The sequence below is a fragment of the Asterias amurensis genome, chromosome 1, assembly GCF_032118995.1.
Source record: "Asterias amurensis chromosome 1, ASM3211899v1".
NCBI lineage: Eukaryota > Metazoa > Echinodermata > Asteroidea > Forcipulatida > Asteriidae > Asterias > Asterias amurensis.
The window spans coordinates 5996378-6017043 of NC_092648.1; the positions used below are offsets into that span (position 1 = coordinate 5996378).

Sequence of the window (20666 nt, forward strand, 5' to 3'; positions counted from 1 at the left end):
CACGCGCGCTCGTGGAATACAGAAAAATATAGCACGTCTGCAGCCCATATCCAATTCGGTCTTCGGCCTCGTTGGATATGGGCACAGAAGCACTATATTTGCCCGTATTCCACTCATGCTTGTGTAGAAACATATAATAGAGAGGTTTCGCAAGCGTGCGGATACAGATACAGTTGATAACCATCCGTTCACATCAGCCACGTGTTGAATTTTGTTTCGCAAACTATAGGTATGTTTCACTTGAGTGCGCTTGCATTCATCATGAGTGTTTTATACACTGAATTTTCTCATCGTTTTACTTGCAAATGACTAAAACAGTTCTATCTATATCAAGCATGATGTGAAAGCTATTCTGTGGGAAATGTTTTTGATCTGGGACAAAAATGTAACTAAAAGTCTGCAAAAAGTATCCGTTTATCTACGACGTGTATGAGCTCCCGTATCCATAATACGAACATGTATGCAAAATACGAGTCGCGGATACGCATCACGTGAACACACAAAGTGTCAACGTATCTGTATGCGTATCCGTACACTTGCGAAACCTCTCTATTAGCATTTTTTATATATAACATCAATAGCCCTATTATCTTACATCTTTATTAGCCTCTGGATCTCTTGCATAGTTTCTCCTGCAGTATTCTTCTGCTCGCTTGGTATCTTTCAGTATGTGTGCATAGATGGCCAGTGCTTGCTCATGACGTCCTAGTCTACCCAGAAGTAGTGCTCTCTCCTCATAGAATCCTTACACAACAACAGGACACAGTTTTAAGTACATAATAATAATAATGAATCATTTTTGTATAGCGCATATCACAATCACAGAGAAGTCTCTATGCGCTTTGAGATAAAAACAAAAGAGAAGTAAAAGTTGATAGAGATGTGAAGTAAACACAAAAGCAAAATTTAGTTGATACAGAAAGAAGTACTGAGGGCTATTGCAAAAATAAATGTGTTTTATAAACAATGTTAGACATTATTGAACTTGTTCCCAACACATACCACTAATAAATGCAGCATGAATAGAGAGGGGGTTTGGTGGATCGGTCTAGAGAATCAAACTCAAGTTCTGATGGACGAGTCAACAGAATGTGGGTTCGAATCCCGAGATTCAACCTAAAACATGTTTGCAAGAATGTAGACTCCCATGCTAGTCTTTGTCATGGGAGACTGTTCAACTTGCAGTAGTTAATCTACAACCTCTGTATGCAAGAATGTAGACTCCCATGCTAGTCTTTGTCATGGGAGACTGTTCAACTTGCAGTAGTTAATCTACAACCTCTGTATGCAAGAATGTAGACTCCCATGCTAGTCTTTGTCATGGGAGACTGTTCAACTTGCAGTAGTTAATCTACAACCTCTGTATGCAAGAATGTAGACTCCCATGCTAGTCTTTGTCATGGGAGACTGTTCAACTTGCAGTAGTTAATGTTGGATGGCAGTATCGATGAACAAGCAACTGAAATACATAGTCCACCTTCTAAACCCTCCGAGCAGTTCAAAGGTAAGGTCATAGATTGATTTTTGACACATAAAATAAAGTAAAATTAAAAAGAAAGGAATAACAAAATCACACGTAAAAGTTTCAACTTGTACAGTGTCTACTTGCTGTGAAAACAGCAAACTGTCCCGTAACTGTCATGAGGACGTCCATTCCATCCATGATTAGCGAGGTGACAGCGGGTACAAACTGCACCTCAAGCGGCAGCACTCACAAATGAGAAACCAACCCTCAAAAATGTGAAAACGATTCATGCATGAATCGTTTCTCCGATTCCATAGTTTTGGGGTAAAACATGATCTAAACCACACTATAATCCGAAAGAAATCTTAACAATAGTTTATACAATCAAAACTTGCAGTGCTTTACACCAAGGAAGTTTTTATGCTAATTAACTTTTGGGAATATTTACCAATCAATGGCCGAATTTGACCTTTGACACCCTACATAAGATGATGATCAGAAGGAAGGAAGTAAGAAAGACTCAATCTGTATTTGCAATGTTTCCCTAACATTGTAGTTCACTTACCATCAAAAGGGAAATGTGTGAGAAGTCGCTCTGGAATGTAGGATGACGACGTCTCAAGAAAGAAGAGAAGCTTTCTCCTGAGCTCTCCATACTCCCCCGGTTCAGTGCCGGCTCTGAGAGGTAACTGACCTGTAAATACAAACATTCGTATTCAGCATTGCATTAGTGTGTCTTGCCGAGCGAATAAAAAACGGACACAACTCTGGTGTTTGTGTCCAGAAGAGTGTGGGTTTGAGTCCCAGTTGTGACACTTGTGTCCCATTAATTATAACCCAGTGATAAATGGGTACCTGTGAGGGCAGAGATGGTTCTTGTGATTGATTTAGCTTAGTGGCGCTAATTCGTTGCACAAGCTATATACTCCCCAGGGAGCTGAGATGTTTATAAGAAATGATTTAAATGGCCCAGTGACATGGGGTAATATTGTTGGAAGCGCTTTGAGAAACCCTCTGGATGTGTAAAGCGCTATATATAAAAAAACCAGATTATTGTTATCTGCAGCATGGGAGAGTTTCTAAAAGCATATTTATAACATTACAAGCATAACTTAGAGAGGTATGCTGTAACACCATATGCAAACCTCTCTTAGTTATATTTCCGGCATGCAAAGTTTCAAATCCTACTTATTACAAGCATATTCAATTTCAAATTCGAATTATAACCTTTACGTACCCTCTGGCAAAGTGTGAAGGTATGCCGCTGCCTTCTCCTGCACCATCTCCCTGTATAGATGGATCAGTCGATTGTGAAATTCGGGGGTGTTATCCCCTATTGCTAGAATGACATGTTCTAAGTACGGCACCGATAGATTCTTGGCAACACCCATCAGGTACTCCAGGACACGGTCTCTTGGCAAGGTTTCAACTTCTGGAATATCTTCTGTAAAAATCTGCAAACCAAGAAAAAATGAAATTGGATGGTTATCATAACATATATGATTTGAGGCATTGCATGGTGAGGTATCAATATATATTTGGTTTGCAGTAACACCATGTGTGTGTCTACTTGCCAGGTAGATTTTGCCCTTTTGAACTGTTTTGCTTTATATTCTACAACTGCGGAGTAGATTTATTGGATTGTTCGGGAGAGTTCTCAGATCTGAAAAGAACTGTCATGCTCATTAACGACTACCTGGGCGGAAGGTAAAGAAAATTGGCTGGAACTACTACATGTACTTTAGCTTATAGAATCGTTATTAACTGCACTACCGTGGAGTGAGTTCTAAAATTGGGTTCTAGTCATCATCAGGAGACTGAAGAGATATGATAGAGGAGGGCCTATTTATACTTCATAATACTTTATACTTATGGTTATTATACTTTATAAACATACAATGTAGATCAACAGGGGTTTACCCCTAACATTTTTTTGTGACCAGGGCCCAATTTCGTAGCGCTGCTGCCATCGATTTCACAAAACTCTTCCTAACTTAAAGGAACACGTTGCCTTGGATCGGACGAGTTGGTCAAAACAAAAGCGTTTGTAACCGTTTTGTATATAATGCATATGGTTGGAAAGATGTTTTAAAAGTAGAATACAATGATCCACACAAGTTTGCCTCGAAATTGCGTGGTTTTCCTTCTACAGTGCGAACTAACACGGTCGGTCATTTATGGGAGTCAAAATTTTGAACCCCATAAATGGCCGACGTGTTAGTCGACGAGGTAAAAGGAAAACCACGCAATTTCGAGGCATGTTTGTGTGGATCATTGTATTCTACTTTTACAACACCTTTCTACCCATATGCATTTTATAAAAAACGGTTACAAACGCTTTTCAAAGACCAACTCGACCGATCCAAGGCAACGTGTTCCTTTAAGACTAATGTTAGGACTTAGAACGAGTCCCAACCCTGCACTGTAGCATGCAGACCTTAAGATTAATCCTAAGTTAGGAAGAGTTACTCGTTCTAACTCGAGATAAGACGAGTCCTAACTCTTTGTGAAATCGACGGCTGAACATTAAGCACATTTTTGTGAAGCCAAGGACTCTTAGAAAAGCGAACTTAAACATTGGACGAGCCAAGAACCCAATGGAGAGAAGACAAGAAAGAAAGTTTCAGTGTTACATATAAGAGGAAAACCCAAGAGAATTATTTCCAATGAAAGCCAACGCCGTCAGTTAGGGACTGAAAAACCAATTCACAAGAGATCCCTACCAGGGTCCTAGAGGTGGAAGGTGAGGGATGATACCACTAAGCCAACCCGACCACCAGAATCAGGTCAAGTTGGCAGCTCTGGGATAATAATGACAAATTCTTATATAGCGCATTTCACAATAACTGTCTCAATGCACTTTACATTGGTGCCCTGGTCATTGGGCCACTAACACTCCTTTACTCTTTCTCAGCTCCTTTGGGAGTATACAACCTATTATGGGCAACCGTAGCGCTCCAAAGACTTTTCATACACAATATCAGCCTCTACCCTCGCAGGTACCCATTTATACCCCTGGGTGAAGAGAAGCAATTATATTCCAGTATCTTGCTCAAGTGCCACGACCTGGATTCGAACCCACACTCCGATGACTTTACCACCAGAACTTGAATTCGATGGTCTTAACCAATCGGCCATGACACTTGGTGTGATAGATTCTTCTTACCTTGAGTCCATCCTCAGGGCATGCCTTTAAGACCCACGCTGCATACTCGCAGATCAGACCAAAATGATCGCTTCCGAGCCTCTGTAGATACGACACTGTTCTCTCATGGCCCTTCAAGGGACTGTTGGGCTTTTGAGACTGCCGTAATAATAAGTCCAATGCTAGAAGATGAACACCAAAAAGCAAACTATTAATTTATTATCTTTCATCTGTCAATGGATCACTTCATTGAAGCCCCCCCACCCATCCTCCTTGAACAGAAAACTGTTGTAAGGTTTCTTTTCAAGTTTGATTGATTGAAATAGTAACAATAATTACAAAGTCTTATATAGCGCACGTATCTACCAAACAAGGTACTTAAGGCGCTGAGTATATACAAACTTTCAGAAAGATAGGTTATTGCAGTGATGAATTTTGAGACCCATTTATGTAGCACCTTATAAGAGTTTACAAGGTGCAACACATGGGACCAACGGCTTTAGGTCCCATTCGAAGGACAAAGCAGTGGCTCAGTGTCTTGCTTAAGGACACAAGTGTCAGGGCTGGGGTTTCAAACCCACACTCTGCTGATCAGAAACACCAGAGTTTGAATTCGGTGCTTTTAATTGCTCGGCCACGACACTTACACTGATTGTGGGCCTATCAGTGTTGATGGAATCATTCAAACGTTTTTGAATTTTAGCGCTTCCGACAAAATTGGCGACCCATCTAAATTTTTGTTGCAACCCACTACTGCAGCATAACCAAGAATGTTATACTTTTTTGAATGAGAGATCGCCCATCATCACAAAGCCGGACAGCAAGGTAAGGGCTACACTTAAATGATTTGGTCTATTGACCTGAATCAATTGTCACCAGGGGCACAGTGCCACCTACTCCTGAAGCTGAAACAGGGTTACCTCCTTCTCAGTCCATAAGGGTGTTAGTATGGGTATCATCCACTAGGAGCCCGGCTGGTAGAGCAGAATGCACTACCTTTCAAAGTTTGCAATACCTTGGTGTACAGCACGTCACTCAGATCTTTCAGAATACTTTGGCATGAAAGTTCTCCAACTCTTAACAGGACTTTTGCTGATGGAGTCTTAAATTTGATAAGACTGTGAAAAGAGAATTAGCTGTTGCAAAATGCTTACCAACCAAAAGGGCTGGCCTATGATTTATTTTTGCAATAGCCTTCAGTTCTTCTTTCTGTATCAACTAAATTTTGCTTTTGTTATTATTTCACATCTCTATTAACTTTTACTTCTCTTTTGCTTTCATCTCAAAATGCGCTATACAAAAATGGTTCATTATTATTATTATGATGATATAAATGCAAAACAATAGCAAAACACCCGACATTTCTACCTTAGAAGCAGAGTATTTCTCAAAGGCTAAATCACAACACAACAAACATGAACAGGTATGATTAGACTGGCATACCTTTTTTATGAAGTCCCTTCTTCTCATATAGGATGATGAGTTCACTGTATTTCTGATGTTTCTTGAGGACTCTTTCGCTTTCTTCCAGATGGCAGTTATTATCCTTCAATCTGAGTAACGGTGCTACAAGTGCATCATTTGTCTGCAAAGAAAAGTAGTATTTTAAAATTGTACTCCACATTCAACAGCTACTAAACTACAAAACCAACCATTTTCTGAAACAGACGAGCTATTTTATACAACCATGACAACAACAGTACGCAGTCCTTATGTAGCCTAACCTTGAAACAGCCATCCACCAATGTGATGTTAGGCAATGTCTCATTAAAATAATACACATATAAAAAAAAGCTATGGGTCACGGCACAAAACTGGGTGGCGAAAAAATTCAGATGGGTCGCCAATTTTGTCAGAAGCGCTGAAATATAATTATTTTTGGATCATTCCATCAACAATGTTAGGCCCACAATAAAACAAAGCTGGCTTGTGACAGAGTTACCCCCTTCACAGTGCGCAAAGATGTAGGCATCGGTATCATCTACAAGGAGCCAGGCTGGTAGAGCAGAATGCACTACCTTCCCAACTTTTTACAAGGCAATTTTGCTAAGTTCGTTGCTTAAGGGCATAAGTGACATGACTGGGATTCGAACCCACACTCTGCTGCTGACATTACCAAAGCATGGTTCCAGTGAACTGGACCGTTCAGACATGACAAACACAACACAACACAAAACAGTTGCACTATTAGGCCGAATAAAAAAACTAAATGTTCAGCGTCCCCGCCCGCTTCCTTTTAAGAGGCCACCTCCCTTTTCCCCTCGTTTTCTTGTTTTATTGAAAAAGAGGACACATTTTAATGATCTCAGATAGTTCTGTTTCAGATTGTGTCGGCCAACCTTTATAAAAAAAAAAAAAAAAAAAAAAAAAATCCTCCTTTTTTCAAAAAGGCAGGACGCTATACAAGTTTTTTGTGTCTTACCTGTAGATAACATTTCAGAAGTGTTGTATCAATGATCAGGCTCATCTGTTTTCGAGACGTGACCGTGGCACACCCCTCTACGATCGTGGATGGTTGGTTGAGCTCCTTGTTTGAGATCTTCATTAAGTCTTGCCTCTTCTGGGTTAGGTATTCTATCAGGGCTGACAGGCCCTTCTCCAGGGCTGACAGGCCCTTCTCCATGGCTGCACCGGTCAACTCCGTGGGCATGCTTGGGTACTCCAGCTTGTTGCGGTACTCTTTGGGAAGTAGGTCTGGGAACAGGCCAATGACTTGGGATGGGTCTGTAATAAGATAATAATAATGAGGGGTTGAACAAAGACAGATTGACTAAACCCGATTTATACTTCCTGCGAATGCAAATGCATTATAAATGTTGATGTCACAGGGCTGTTTTTTTACAGCGAATGTTTCGCACACTTCAACTGATGCGAATTATTTGTCGCGAAATTGCAACAGCAAAATTCGCGTCAGATTCGCAGGAAGTATGGACCGTGCATATAGTAGGATTTGAACCACTGACCTCCGCATTAACGTGCCGGTGCTCTACAAAGTGGACTGTCTAGCCCTATGTTGGGGGTCTCCCTATTTTGTGATAATCTTTGATCGGGGTGCCTGTCAGAAGCCATACAACCATTACCTAACGTGTAGCCAGGAATCACACCCAAGTTTACGATACAACCTGGGAAGCGGCAGCCAGGGGAGCACATTTTACAATAACCATATCAATGCACTTTTACAATTGTGCCCTGGTCTTTGGGTCAATAGCATTCCTGTAATCTTTCTCAGCTCCCTGGATGGGGAGTATCCTGGGCCCAATTTCATGGTTCTGCTTACCGCCGAATTCTGCGCTTACGATCACAATTCCCCACTTACGTACAAGCGCCGAATTTCTGTGCTAGCCTTGTAAGCGTAGAATGCCTAGTAACGCGGAGTACGCACGCGCAGAAGCCAAAATTCGCCGCTTACCCGTGAAATACGCTTGCCGTAAGCAGGGAATTCCCTGCTTCCGTAAGCGCCGATTCTGTGCTTACGATAAGCAGAGCCATGAAATTGGGCCCTGGTGGTGTCTGTCTGTGCAACAGAATTTGGGTTTTATGTTTGATATTTGCAGAAGAGATTTTCATGGGGTCTCCAGATTCCAAATTCCATTTCATCACGACAAAATGAATAGTAAGACTTAAAGGTGGAGGGAAAATGAGAAATATCTTGCAGTGACACTATGTAGAGAAATCTCTTTTGAGTGATGGTGGTTCGGAGAAGAACCGGAGGACTCAATGTTTAGGACAGTATACTCAGTCTGTTGCCAAGGCCAAATTTCAAAGAGCTGCTTAAGCACAAAATTTTGCTTAAGCAAAAACATCCATGCTTAGTAAAATCAGATTACCGGCCAATACTACACTCAATTGTTATGCTAAGTAAACAACAGCTAAATACCAGTCACACGCCATGTATATGGCATGAAATTGGGGCCAGTAATATGTGTAAAATAACCGAGCTTAAGCAAATTTTTTGCTTAAGCAGCTCTCTGAAATTGGCCCCAGGAGACTAATTGGATTCCAACACTCTTTTGAGGATGGATAGAGTATGCTGTCCAAACTGTTGAGTCCTCGGGTTCTTCTCCGAACCACCATCACCCAAAGGAGATTTATCCACAGTGAGCAGGTTGCACCTCAAGTTGCACTGTTTTGGCTCTGTCTTTACGTTATTTGTTAAAAGCATTTGGTGTATATTTTTCTGGCTTCCCGTTACCATTATGTTCATAAACTGGTGAGGTATCTACTAGCACTTTTTAAACAATTTCTACAGCTTTTCTTCTCCTTTTTAAGTCAGCGTGTTGTTGCTTTTTGTAATTTTTTACAATAATGAATGTAAACACGTCAATTTAAGTCTTTTAAATTTCTGTAGTGTAGTGTATTTTTGTGAAATTTTTTAATACACCTAATTATTGAATGAATAAATAAAAAAATGGTGTCACCGCAAGATAGTTCTCTTTAAGATGAATAGTCTCTTACCTGTTCCCAATTTAGTAAACATTTTCATAGATTCTTCAAAGCGATGCTGTTGGAATAACTCAAAGGCATAAAGGTTCTGGATATGTTGAATTCGTCTCTGCTTGTCTGCTTCTACTTCGTCCGTCATATTCTAATTATGAGAAAGAAAAAAAGAATGTTGCGTTGCCTAAAATGCGCACTACATGCGCACTTTTTAACCTACTATTAATGCTTGCAATGTGTAACAATGTTTTGTATTTGAAATTTTATACCTAATTGCATTTTTAATACTTCAGGATTTCTATTGATCAAGTTTGTTGTTGAATGTTTTTAAGAATGTTTACTCCCGTTGTTATAATTCCGTATTTTCTTATGTTTTAGTTTGTCTATTTTTCCATGTTCAGCGCCCTAGAGCATGTTTACACATGATTAGGGCGCTATATAAGTTTGGTATTATTATTACTACAAATTATAAACAAACAGGGACATAAACTCCCGAAATTGCACAACCAAGGTTATTATTTAAACAAACAGGGACATAAACTCTCGAAATTGCACAACCAAGATTATTATGATAATAGCGTCAGGAAATATTATACACATATTACTGTTGTCAGATTTTTTATTGTAAATATGATTACATAACATAGTAAAAATTATGTTTAACTCACAGCCAAATGTAGTGCAAGTTCAAACTGGTTGTCTGCTAAGAGTGCCTTGATTTGTGTAGTGATGGGTATAGGGTCCAGTCTCCAGATGAAATGATTTGACGCTACATAAACGAGTCCACTGAAAGGAATTATTTGAGAGATTGTCTTACATCAAAAGGTCATGGACGGCCATTTCAAGGTGAGGGCTACACTTAAATGATTGGGGCTATCGACCAAATCAATGTTGCCACCTACATGTACTCCTGGTGCCAAAACAGGGTTGCCCCCTTCACAGTCCCCAAGGATGTAGGCTTGACGAAGCAATCATAGTTAAGTGCCTTGCTCAAGGGCACAAGTGTCATGACCGGGACTCGAAACCCACACTCTGCTACTGACAACACCAGAGCTTGAGTACGGTGAACTAGAGCGCTCGGACACGACACAACACGCTTGATGAACTTTGCTAAGCAAACAATCCTCTACTCTTTGCACAATATAGGCTTTAAAATATTCTGATTGATGTTGCATGCTACATTGAATAGTATACAAATATTGACTGCTTTAACTCGTCCTATGGTTAAAACTATGACTCCCTCGGTGATCCCCGGAGCTTTCTATTTTCCCGAGGCACAGCTGAGGGAAAATGGAACGGTCCGGGGATCACCGAGGGAGTCGTAGTTTTAACCTTAGCACGAATTAAAGCAGTCAATTTTTTTTTTTTAACACCCCACCAGACTATTTATCATCTTAATACACGTAGCGTTCGTATGCGCGTTTCAGATACACAGATGCACAACTGATTGGGTTCGAGGTGGATAAAAAGACGTCTGGGTACTGCACGCCGTGTGACAGTCATCGGACTGTCACACGGCAAACGATGCACTATCACACGGCAAACGATGCACTATCACACGGCCGCCGGCTAGTAAAACTAAGACAAATCGCGCTCTAAACCAATGAAAAGGCAGAATATTTGTAAGGGGTGTTATAACAACCAATGTTGTGTTCAATGTAACTAAAAGTAACTTACGTTCCTATCGTGATAAAGCGGGGTTTGCTGAGTTCAATAGTCTGTACAATAAGACGAGGATCCACAGTTCGAATCTCTACATACTTAGGAAGAACTGCGATGATGTAAGGCTGGTCATGCTCTGCAAAAGAAGGAAAAAGAAAACAAAAGCGTATTTTCACAGTTAATGTCATCCAAAATTAACGGTGTCGCAATTTTCTTTTTATATACTTTTGAAATTGCTGCCAAATAAAAAATATATGATTCCCGGGGAAAAGATTTAGTTGTATGAAACGCTTATGGACTCAACTTTCAACTGGTGTCATATGAAAGTTGAGTCCATAAACTATCCTATATCTAAATCTTTTCCCTCCAGAATCATTTATTTTTTATTCGGCAGCCATTTCAAAAGTGTATAGTGAACCAATCAGGCTGATAGTTCAGTACAAAAGGAGTGAATGTGAGTGAATGGTACAGGACCTTTGTACCCTTGACTCAAGCCTGTTGTATGCAACAGTAGAGTCCAAACTAGGCTATTACTAGTACCAAATTTATACCATTCAGAGCAAAAAAACAACAATTTGTTTTACTCACAGATATTAAACAGCCTATAAAAGATGATCTCAAATATATAGATATTACAGTTTTCTAACAGCTGCAGTTCATTCAGGAAACATAAAAAATATAACGAGTCTCTTACCTCACGTTAAACATGGTAAGAATGGGTTTTTCTCCAGAATGCTCCAAGCCAAATTTCTGAAAAACGTGGGGTCAAACAAACCCGCACGACAAAGCAATCGTGACGTCAGTGGCGGCTATTTGGTGTGGAAATGCCAAAGCTGGAGAAATGTGTTCAAAACCAATAGGGGAAAATCGTCACTGGCGTCCAGGGTCATTATGATAGATAAGTCGTTTTTGACTCTTGGCTGAAAAAGCCGCGCGGCCGAGTGCATTTTTGACTCAAGTTATTTATTCCTAAATGCAAATTTTGAGAGTTAAATGGTTGTTAACCGGTATCTGCGATGTCTATTTGGCCATAAAAAGGTAATAGTTGACATATTGAGATCATCCTTTATTAAAAATACTGTATAAAAATTCTTCAAAACTTACCCAGCATGATAGGAAAGTCTGACCATGTGAGGGCGTACTTCTTGGCCGGCTGTCCTTCAGAGTCAATGATAATGCTCATCATGTCCCGTCCCAATGCCAGCATATCTTCAGATAATCTGGTGACTGTAGGCTCTGCTTGAGACGCATTGCCAGTCGTAAATAGGTCTTTCAATTCACCATTTTCAACCTATAGAAACATGGGAAGTGGAATTATTACCCTTTTAGCTGTTGGTTAATTTACCAGCCCCCGATTTCATGAAGCGCTGCGACGCGTCGCAAGTGCAAGTTACGACTGGTTACACGTCGTAAGTTGCAACTCGTCGCAGCCGCGACGTGTCTTGTATAGGTTTGCGACGTATCGCAAACCCTATGATGCATCGCTACTTGCGATGAGTTTCACGAAATCGGGGGCAGGGCTGGGGCCACAGAGGTTTATCACAAGGCGGGACCACATACTGGGACCACAGAATTGGCCACAGAAGAGCAGGTGCCATGGGGTTAGAAGGACACAGGAATGGGGTCGAGGGGCTGGGTTCACAGGGCTGTATGCAACGGTCACAGGGTGGGGCCAGAGGGTTGGGCCACAGTTCTTGGACCACAGGGTTAGGGGCAACAGGGCGAGTTAATGCAGGGTTAGGATCACAGGGCTGGGGCCATGTGGGTAAGGGGCCACAGAGTACTGGGGCCACAGCTAGGGGCCACAGCTAGGGGCCACAGCAGGGCTGAAGTCACACGGCTGGGGCCACATGCTGGGACCTACAGTTGTGACCTCAGGGCTGGGCCTCAAGGGCATAGGGGTTGTGCCACAGTGTTCAGGGCCACATGGTGGGGCCACAAAGGTGCCAGGGGAATCCAGCTTACAAAGGTCTTACCCTGATAAGAAAGTAGTCCCTTTTGAATCCCACACATAGTGATCTACCACACCATGCCATGGCCTTAGGTACATCAGGAACGCCAAGCTCAGTCTTACAAGAAAACACAAGGAAACAAAAAAAATACTTTTAAGGAGTAGTATGACCAGCATGCCTCTGTCCTTGAAATGTTGTTTACTGTTTAACCCTATATATTAATAATAATATAATATCAAAGTCTTATATAGTGCACATATTTACCAAACAAGGTACTTAAGACGCTGAGTATATACAAACTTCCAGAAAGATAGGTTATTGTAGTGATGGAATCTGAGACCCTGAAAGGGTTTACAAGGTGCTATGGCGCATACAGCAGCCACAGCCACGAACACTGGGGCGAACCCCTTCTCTTTTCAAAAGTGCACTGGGTTCTTTTACATGTGTTACACAACACATGGGACCAACGACTTGACGTACCATTTGAAAGAAAAATCAATGGTTAAGTGTCTTGCTTAAGGACACAAGTGTCACGGCTGGGGATTCGAACCCACACTCTGCTGATAAGAAACACCAGAGTTTGAATTCGGTGCTCTTAACCGCTCGGCCATGACACTTCCATTACAGGAGTCCTTATCTCCAATAAAATAAAAGATCTACTCGGAAGAAACTATAAATAAATAGTAAACTTGCGAGTACAAGAAGGTCTGATTCCCAATTGCGTTCGCTACTGGTTTTTTGTGCATACGCGGTCGTATCCCATGGAATTCCATGTCTACCAGAGGGCAATATAGAACCATGTGTTAATCACTTTTGTGTGAGTGTTGGCTCTGAGAACACCCGGTGTGGTCTTAACATTTCGAACACGTTTTCTCCTAAAGACGAGCAGAGTATATTGTTAGAAATGTCGAGACCACACCGGCTCAGCCAGAGCCAACACTCACATAAAAAGAGATTTAAACATGGTTGAACCCGCAAGTTTACTATTTATTTATAGTTTTTTCCTATTTCTCCACACCACGCAAAACAATACTTATAAGATCTACTATTTGGCAAATACTCAAGAGAGGAAGAAATTTTGTACAATACACAAGTATAAAAATACATTGCTAGCAGACATTCCATCGCAAAGATCCCTGCTAACTTAAAGGCACCGGACACTATTGGTAATTGTCAAAGACCAATCTTCTCACTTGCTGTTTCTCAACACATGCTTAAAATAACAAACCTGTGAAAATTTGAGCTCAATTGGGCATTGAAGTTGCGAGATAATAACGAAGATGTGTGCTTTCAGATGCTTGATTATGAGACCTCAAAATCTAATTCTGAGGTCTCAAAATCGAATTGGTAGAAAATTACTTCTTTCTTGAAAACTACATTACTTCAGAGGGATCCGTTTCTCACAATGTTTTATACTATCAACAGCTCTCTATTACTCATTACCAAGTAAGGTTTTATGCTAAAAATTTTATAAATTAATTACCAATAGTGATCACTGCCTTTAATAATAAGTGTAAAATAAACAATGAGGATGATGTTGAATGGCCAGACAGTAGGAGGGTTAACTAATGGAAGATTCCCCATTGAACTAACCTTGACCTCTTCAAAGGATCTGTGTTTCCAATAGAAGAGTTGCAGCTTCCTCTTAACAGCAACACACAGACGGAGATTGTAGGTGACATTGCCGCTATCAGTCGATAATTTCTGTTAAAGCAAGGAAATAATTGCATCATCTCGTCTCCACAGTAAAAGTCAAAGTATACCTTTGGTTTTTTGACCCGTTAAGCCTAAATGCTTCGTGCGAAGCGAATTTCATTGCATCACAAAAAGAACTTGTTCTGAGGTTTTGTTGCTGAATTATTCAGAGTATGAAACGTGCGTTGATGTATGCTGACCCACTGACCCCCGTCGCTTCTGATTGGTTTGGACTATTGCTACCCTTTGGGTTGCAAAAGTCGAGATTTAAAGAAAGACATAAGAAACCATAAACAAGTTGGAAAAGGCACTCGCGTGTGTGGTCTCCCATTCCAGTCGCTTGGGACCGCGGCTCTATGAAGCCACGAAGGCCATGACAAAAGGCTAGTATCGCAATGGTCTGTAGCCAGCCCCAGTCTTTTCTCCACAAATTTTCTGGTTCTTGCTATCAGGGTGTTTGAGCGTGAAAGCAGGCTTTCTGCTTCTTCTCGCCCATCATCTCGGTTTGCTAAGATGGAGAAGAGCCTTTAAGACAGCTTTATTCCATGCACTGCATTTCTTTAGAACTCCTTGCCTGGTGCACATTTCCTTCCATCCTACAATGTAGAGTGTTTTAAGAGTGTAAATAATTCCTCCCTTCAGCTCACCCCGGGTTATTTTCATCTTAAAGACTTTCCTTCTTGTAGCCCCTTACAAATAGTGGCTCTTAGTCTTGTTTGGGACAAACTTCTCGTAGCCCCTTAAAAATAGTGGCTCTTAGTCTTGTTTGGGACAATCTTGCATAAAATTAATCAAACAAACAAATAAAAGATCTGGCAAATTTGCTGCTACCAACCTGCAAGTCTATGGCAAAGAGAGTTGCTCCTTTCGTTTTGGCTATGCTTGTGATCTGTGAGAACTGATTTAGATCATGCACATTGATAATGGTATCTGAAACAAAGATCAAAACAAAAAGTAACTCAGTCATCAACAAACAACACTAACTGCAATACAGGAACTTCCTTTCACTCTCACCTTCACTCCACTTTCACATCTTTCGGATGGGACGACATGTAAAGCCGTTTGTCTCGAGTGTTGTGTAACGTGTAAAAGAAACCAGTGCACTTATTGAAAAGAGAAGGGGTTCACCCCGGTGTTCCTGGCTGTGGCTGCTAAATGCGCAGGCACCTTGTACGTGTAAAAGAACCCAGTGGACTTATTGAAAAGAGAAGGGGTTCACCCCGGTGTTCCTGGCTGTGGCTGCTGAATGCGCAGCCACCTTGTTAACCCATATACGGTGCTACATAATTGGGTCCCAGAATTCATAACTTCAATAACCCAACTTTCTAAAATGAAGAATATACAAAGCGTGTTGAGTACCTTGTTGGTAGATACGTGCGTTATAAGACTTTGATATTATTATTATTATTAATATCTCTGTTTGCTAGACACCCTGGTAAATACACCAACATGCAAGATAGTTGCAGTCAAAAAATGCAGCCAAATACAACAGCAAAGGCGTATTATAAGGTGGTTAAATTTATAACCTTAGGGCTGGGCATTTACCCTGCTACATGTACATGCATCGATGCATTTAATTTTACTGAGGACTTGCATTGTACATGGGCATGTCAGCGCCTTGAAGAGCTCTGCGCAAAAAAACCTGTGCAACATAGTATAGACCAATCCGACGCGTACCGGGCGCGCAAGTGTTGAGCACCGAGTGCCATTTGCTGCGGTGTCTTCAATGCCTAGATTGTGCACAAAAAGATACCGCAGTTGGTAAGTTTCAATAGAGTACGCTACCAATTTTGTTTCGTCGGATTGGTCTATAGGATTTAAGTCGACTTCTAATTAAATGCAACCAGACACAAGAGAGAAGAAACAGGCTGAAACAGAAACAAGCAACTGAAGAAACAGACATCAGCCTAGCAGCATGCCTGGGCCCAATTTCATAGAGCTGCTAAGCACAAAAATTTGCTTAGCATGAAATTTCTTCCTTGATAACAACAGGATTATCAACCAAATTTCCACATGATTTTTAGGATAAGCAACCAACAGCTGATTATAAGTACCAAGCAATATGCAACAAGTAGAAATGTTGTTGGTAATCCTGTTTTTATCAAGAAATAAATTTCACGCTAAGCAAATTGTTGTGCTCAGCAGCTCTATGAAATTGGGCCCTGGAATCGCACAAAGCCCACAGAGCTAGGCCATTGCCTCAGTTGCCCCTGGTCTGGGCCTTGGTGTCCTTCAAAAGTTGCTTGTTGACTTTAAGATTTTCCAATTGGAAAAGGGCAGTTCCATTGATGGAAATTCCCCCTTTGCAAAATGAAAATGGCCTTGCCCTTTCAACATGTTCAAAGATGACATTCCAGGCCGGTAGCAGTACTGAACACAACATTGGTTTCATTCCCAACTAAATACAAACTCACCTGATAAACTGATCAGTATCTGCAGCTCTGGTATACATGCCAACTGTTGGATGGGCTTTTTCGAGAATGACTTGAAGGACTTGAGCAAGTCTACCTTGTAACTTGAGACCCCTGGTAAACAGTGGTAGTTAAGGAAAGGACAGTTAACAGTGTTTTGTTGGATTGCACCAAAAGTGGAACTTTCTTCCATGAGTATTTGAAATTATAGCATTTATTGGCATACAGTTACTAATAGCTATGAATTGCGTTCCGCACGATAGTCTTGCGCGCCCAACACTCGGCTGGTCATTATGAACCGTTTAAACACCCCCATTCATTCTACTACAGCTATTTATTTCAGTCAAAATATTTGCAGAGAAAAACATTAATCCAATATAAAAGAATTTTTTATTTTTGCCTCCCACATAATAGCCCTGCCCCCAAATTGGCCAAGATCCAAGATGGGTCCACATCTAAGAATTCTTTTGTTACCACCAAATTTACCACATATGGTTCATATCAACTGAACAATATGGTTACAGCGTTCTAAGGGTCTGGCAACTTGTTTAGTATTATGTACATGTACACAACTCAGAACAAAATTGCTGAATTGGGTTTTCAGACCAAATGTCATGAGATACATGTCGCCAATGAAGGGTTTCCTTATTATGCTTTTTCTTTTGTTTGGCAAATACATTCAGCTAAGCAATGTTTCCTGAGTTGCAGAATCTAGTATTAAGTCTGGGGTGGATTTCACAAAGAGTTAGGACTAGTCTTATCTCGAGTAAGGACTATCCATGCAATTTGTATATCTCCTAGGACTAGGACTAGTCCTAAGTTAGGACCAGTCCTAACTCTTTGTGAAATCGACCCTGGGTCTACATGTACAAGTACAATGTACATGTACATGTTCTTGCCGTTGCTTCTGTTGCTGCTGCTTTTGTTGTTGTGTGGTTGTTTTGGGTTTTGTTATTATATTTTTTAATGTAACCTCTTTGGGAAGTGTTGGAAGTTCACAGTTTAAAATTATTTCAAGACACAAAACACAAATTCACAGCTAGCATACCTTGTCCACCAGTGACACTATAAACCAGTAGATGACCCTGCTTGGTACCGACAAGTAACTGGTCCCCTGTAAACAAACATGATAAATAAGTAGGATTTGAAACTTTGCACGGTGGAAACACGATATACATGTAGTAAGGTTTGAAGGAACACCATGTAATGATTATCTCTAAAAGAGTTGGGGTGGTTCTGAAACGAATTGTTGGTTTCAACTCGATTTGTCGATCAGTATGCTCTGATTGTCTTCTAGTGATAAACCTATGTCACAGGAATGAAGAGAAGCAGAGTATACTGTTCGAAACGTCAAAACCACACCGGCTCTGAAAAGAGCCAACACTCCCACAACAGAGTTTGGTTGTATAATTTATTTATAGTTTATTTGTATCAGGTTGATTTGGGTGTGTCATGCAGGCAAATATGGGCTGCAAGTCTTGCACACACAATCATTTAAAAACAAAGCTGGCTCGAATGAAAGTACACAGAGGCCATGGAAGTTAACCTCTTTTGCCCTGTTATTGGCCTCGGTGCTCCTTTTTTTCAGTGGAAGTGCCCTTAGCAAAGTAATGATATAAACAATAATACTAGGTTCTCGTTAAGTGCCTTACCACGCTCATACGGGCATGTATGCGATGTGGCACCATATGCTGGTGCAGGTTTGTTATTTTATGCATAGAATGTAGAGATACACCAACTGTGAAGGCTAGTCTTTGATGTACCAATAGTGTCCAGTGTCTTTAAGTGTATTGCTTAAGAACATTAGTGTCACAACTGGGACTCAAACCCACCATCTGCTGATCAGAAACACCAGAGTTGAGTCCGGTGTTCTTATTTGCTCAAAAATGAAATTCCAGGCCTGAAAAAGCAATAACTAATTAAAGAATATTGAATAGTAGGCCTGGGCGAATTATTCGAATATCCGGTTAATGGCGAATAGGTTTTCCTATCCGTAACCGCGAATGCCTTTTTTTTCTTAACCGGATATCCGCATAGGGCGCGAATACCTATTTACAAACCGGATAATTCTGTAATTACAACCGAGTAACCGGATATTCTTTAATATCCGAATATCCGCGGATGTCGGGCGACAACTGATATGAATGTTTTGTCTGAATCCTTATGAAACTTCTATTAAGACAGCACAAAACAGCATATATTAAGTATTTAACTATGCTCACCTCCGTGAAGAGTTAAAACAATGACATTTCTGACGTAATTTGTTCAAAGATTACAAAAGTTTTCCTTCACGTAGAGTCAATCACGATCAAAAGAAAAAGCAAATCGCCATCTTTAAATTAGATCCGGTCATTTTTATGAATGAACCGAGTGACACTGTCTAAAACTAATATCAATCCGCCCAAAAGATCTCATTCACAAACGAACAGCGCCCTCTAGCGGCAAAAAAAATAAAAAATAAAAAAATTATTATTATTTTTTTAAACAGCGCCCTCTAGCGGCGAAAAAACTATTCGAATATCCGGTTAATTTCGGATAGTTGGCCAGCGGTATCCGAATAACAAAATTTCACTATTCGCCCAGCACTATTGAATAGGCCATCAGAATGACGTCTGCCTTTAAAACATAATGAACAAAATATGTTCTGATACTTACCATGGCAGGCTATAGACTCAATTTGAAGCGGAAGTTTTTCCAGGATAGGTTTTTCTTCATACGCATCATGCATGATCCTTATAAGATACTCGTGATACTCAGAATGTAGAACAAGACTTCTACCAGTCTGTGGGCTGCATGAGAGATGGTCAAAAGGCATTAGTGTCCACATGGCACAATACCACTGGCAAAAGCTGGCAAGAATTACAGCAATTTTGCCTATCTCTGGAATGGTTTCAACTTCGCAATAACCAACAAATAAGTTACTTCTTTCATTGCAAATTTCTGTAGTATTGATGACTACATGTGAAGTATAAATCCAATACACCAATTTGAACCAAAATAAGGTGCCAAACATCAACAACAAATAAATTATTATAATAATATTAATACAAGGTATATTATAAAGCGCTCAACTAACAAAGGAAAGTATCACAAGCAAATAGGTAAATAAACAGTTATGGCCATTGTTTCTGAAGTTTTCACAAATTGAAAAACACCGTTAAAACTTCTCACCTTCTCACATGATTTAAAATGCTGAAAAATGTGTAAGAAATATTTCACCCAAAAACTGAGCAGTCATCTTGATATTTTTAGGTGATAAAATCAACCTTTTAATGATTGGGCATTGTAACCTTGACCAGTTCGGGATCACTCAACATCTCATTTCATCAAATCATGGAGGAAAATTGTAGCCTATGATTGCAGTAGAAAGTTTGGATAAATTGCTTTTTTTATATTACATTTCATGATTTACTTAGTAATACTGAGAGTGCTCCATTTCTAGGCTAGACAATAAATAAAATTTGTGAGATGGAAGACTCTACTGGCACTGTCTCAATAAACATTTACATTAACAATAAGAAGTAACTGCACTGCCTTGTAACACACCGTTCTTCACAGAATGGTTTAGTCTAACTCTGCCGCTGCTCAGCAATTTCGTCAATCCAATAGGCTGGTGCCTGCATGTACAGCGCTTGGTGACCAAAAATATAAAGCGTTGAGCATATTGAAAAGTCAAAAAATGGGCGATGCGGCAGATAAACAACAGTGAGTATCAAAGCAGGAAATTGCATTTTTTGAAGATGTTTTTTAATTTCACTCATCAAAAAGGCAATGCAAGCATTATGATTATGAATGTATATTGAGTGTGTGGGATTAGACACAAAAATCGTAGGCCTAGATGAAGTACAGCGGTTTTTATTTATTTATCATCTTTTTTCCCCTTTTTTTCGTTTTTTTTT

General features: G+C 40.3%; 1 protein-coding gene across 2 annotated transcripts in view; it reads right to left on the reverse strand.

Annotated features, from left to right (window-relative positions):
- The window catches only part of LOC139943970 (vam6/Vps39-like protein), a 66597-nt gene that overhangs the window by 44501 nt on the left and 1430 nt on the right, over positions 1-20666 (reverse strand). For both annotated transcript variants that reach the window (XM_071940900.1, XM_071940891.1), the window contains exons 2-17: positions 19423-19556; positions 17816-17881; positions 16771-16881; positions 15192-15286; positions 14255-14365; positions 12686-12778; positions 11814-12000; positions 10725-10845; positions 9716-9833; positions 9066-9195; positions 7033-7334; positions 6054-6195; positions 4632-4792; positions 2703-2919; positions 2031-2159; positions 596-744 (exon numbers count right to left, since the gene is read on the reverse strand). In XM_071940900.1, coding sequence (XP_071797001.1) covers positions 596-744; positions 2031-2159; positions 2703-2919; positions 4632-4792; positions 6054-6195; positions 7033-7334; positions 9066-9195; positions 9716-9833; positions 10725-10845; positions 11814-12000; positions 12686-12778; positions 14255-14365; positions 15192-15286; positions 16771-16881; positions 17816-17881; positions 19423-19495 — 2205 coding nt within the window. In that variant the 5' untranslated portion in view covers positions 19496-19556. The remainder of the gene's footprint in view (positions 1-595; positions 745-2030; positions 2160-2702; positions 2920-4631; positions 4793-6053; positions 6196-7032; positions 7335-9065; positions 9196-9715; positions 9834-10724; positions 10846-11813; positions 12001-12685; positions 12779-14254; positions 14366-15191; positions 15287-16770; positions 16882-17815; positions 17882-19422; positions 19557-20666) is intronic.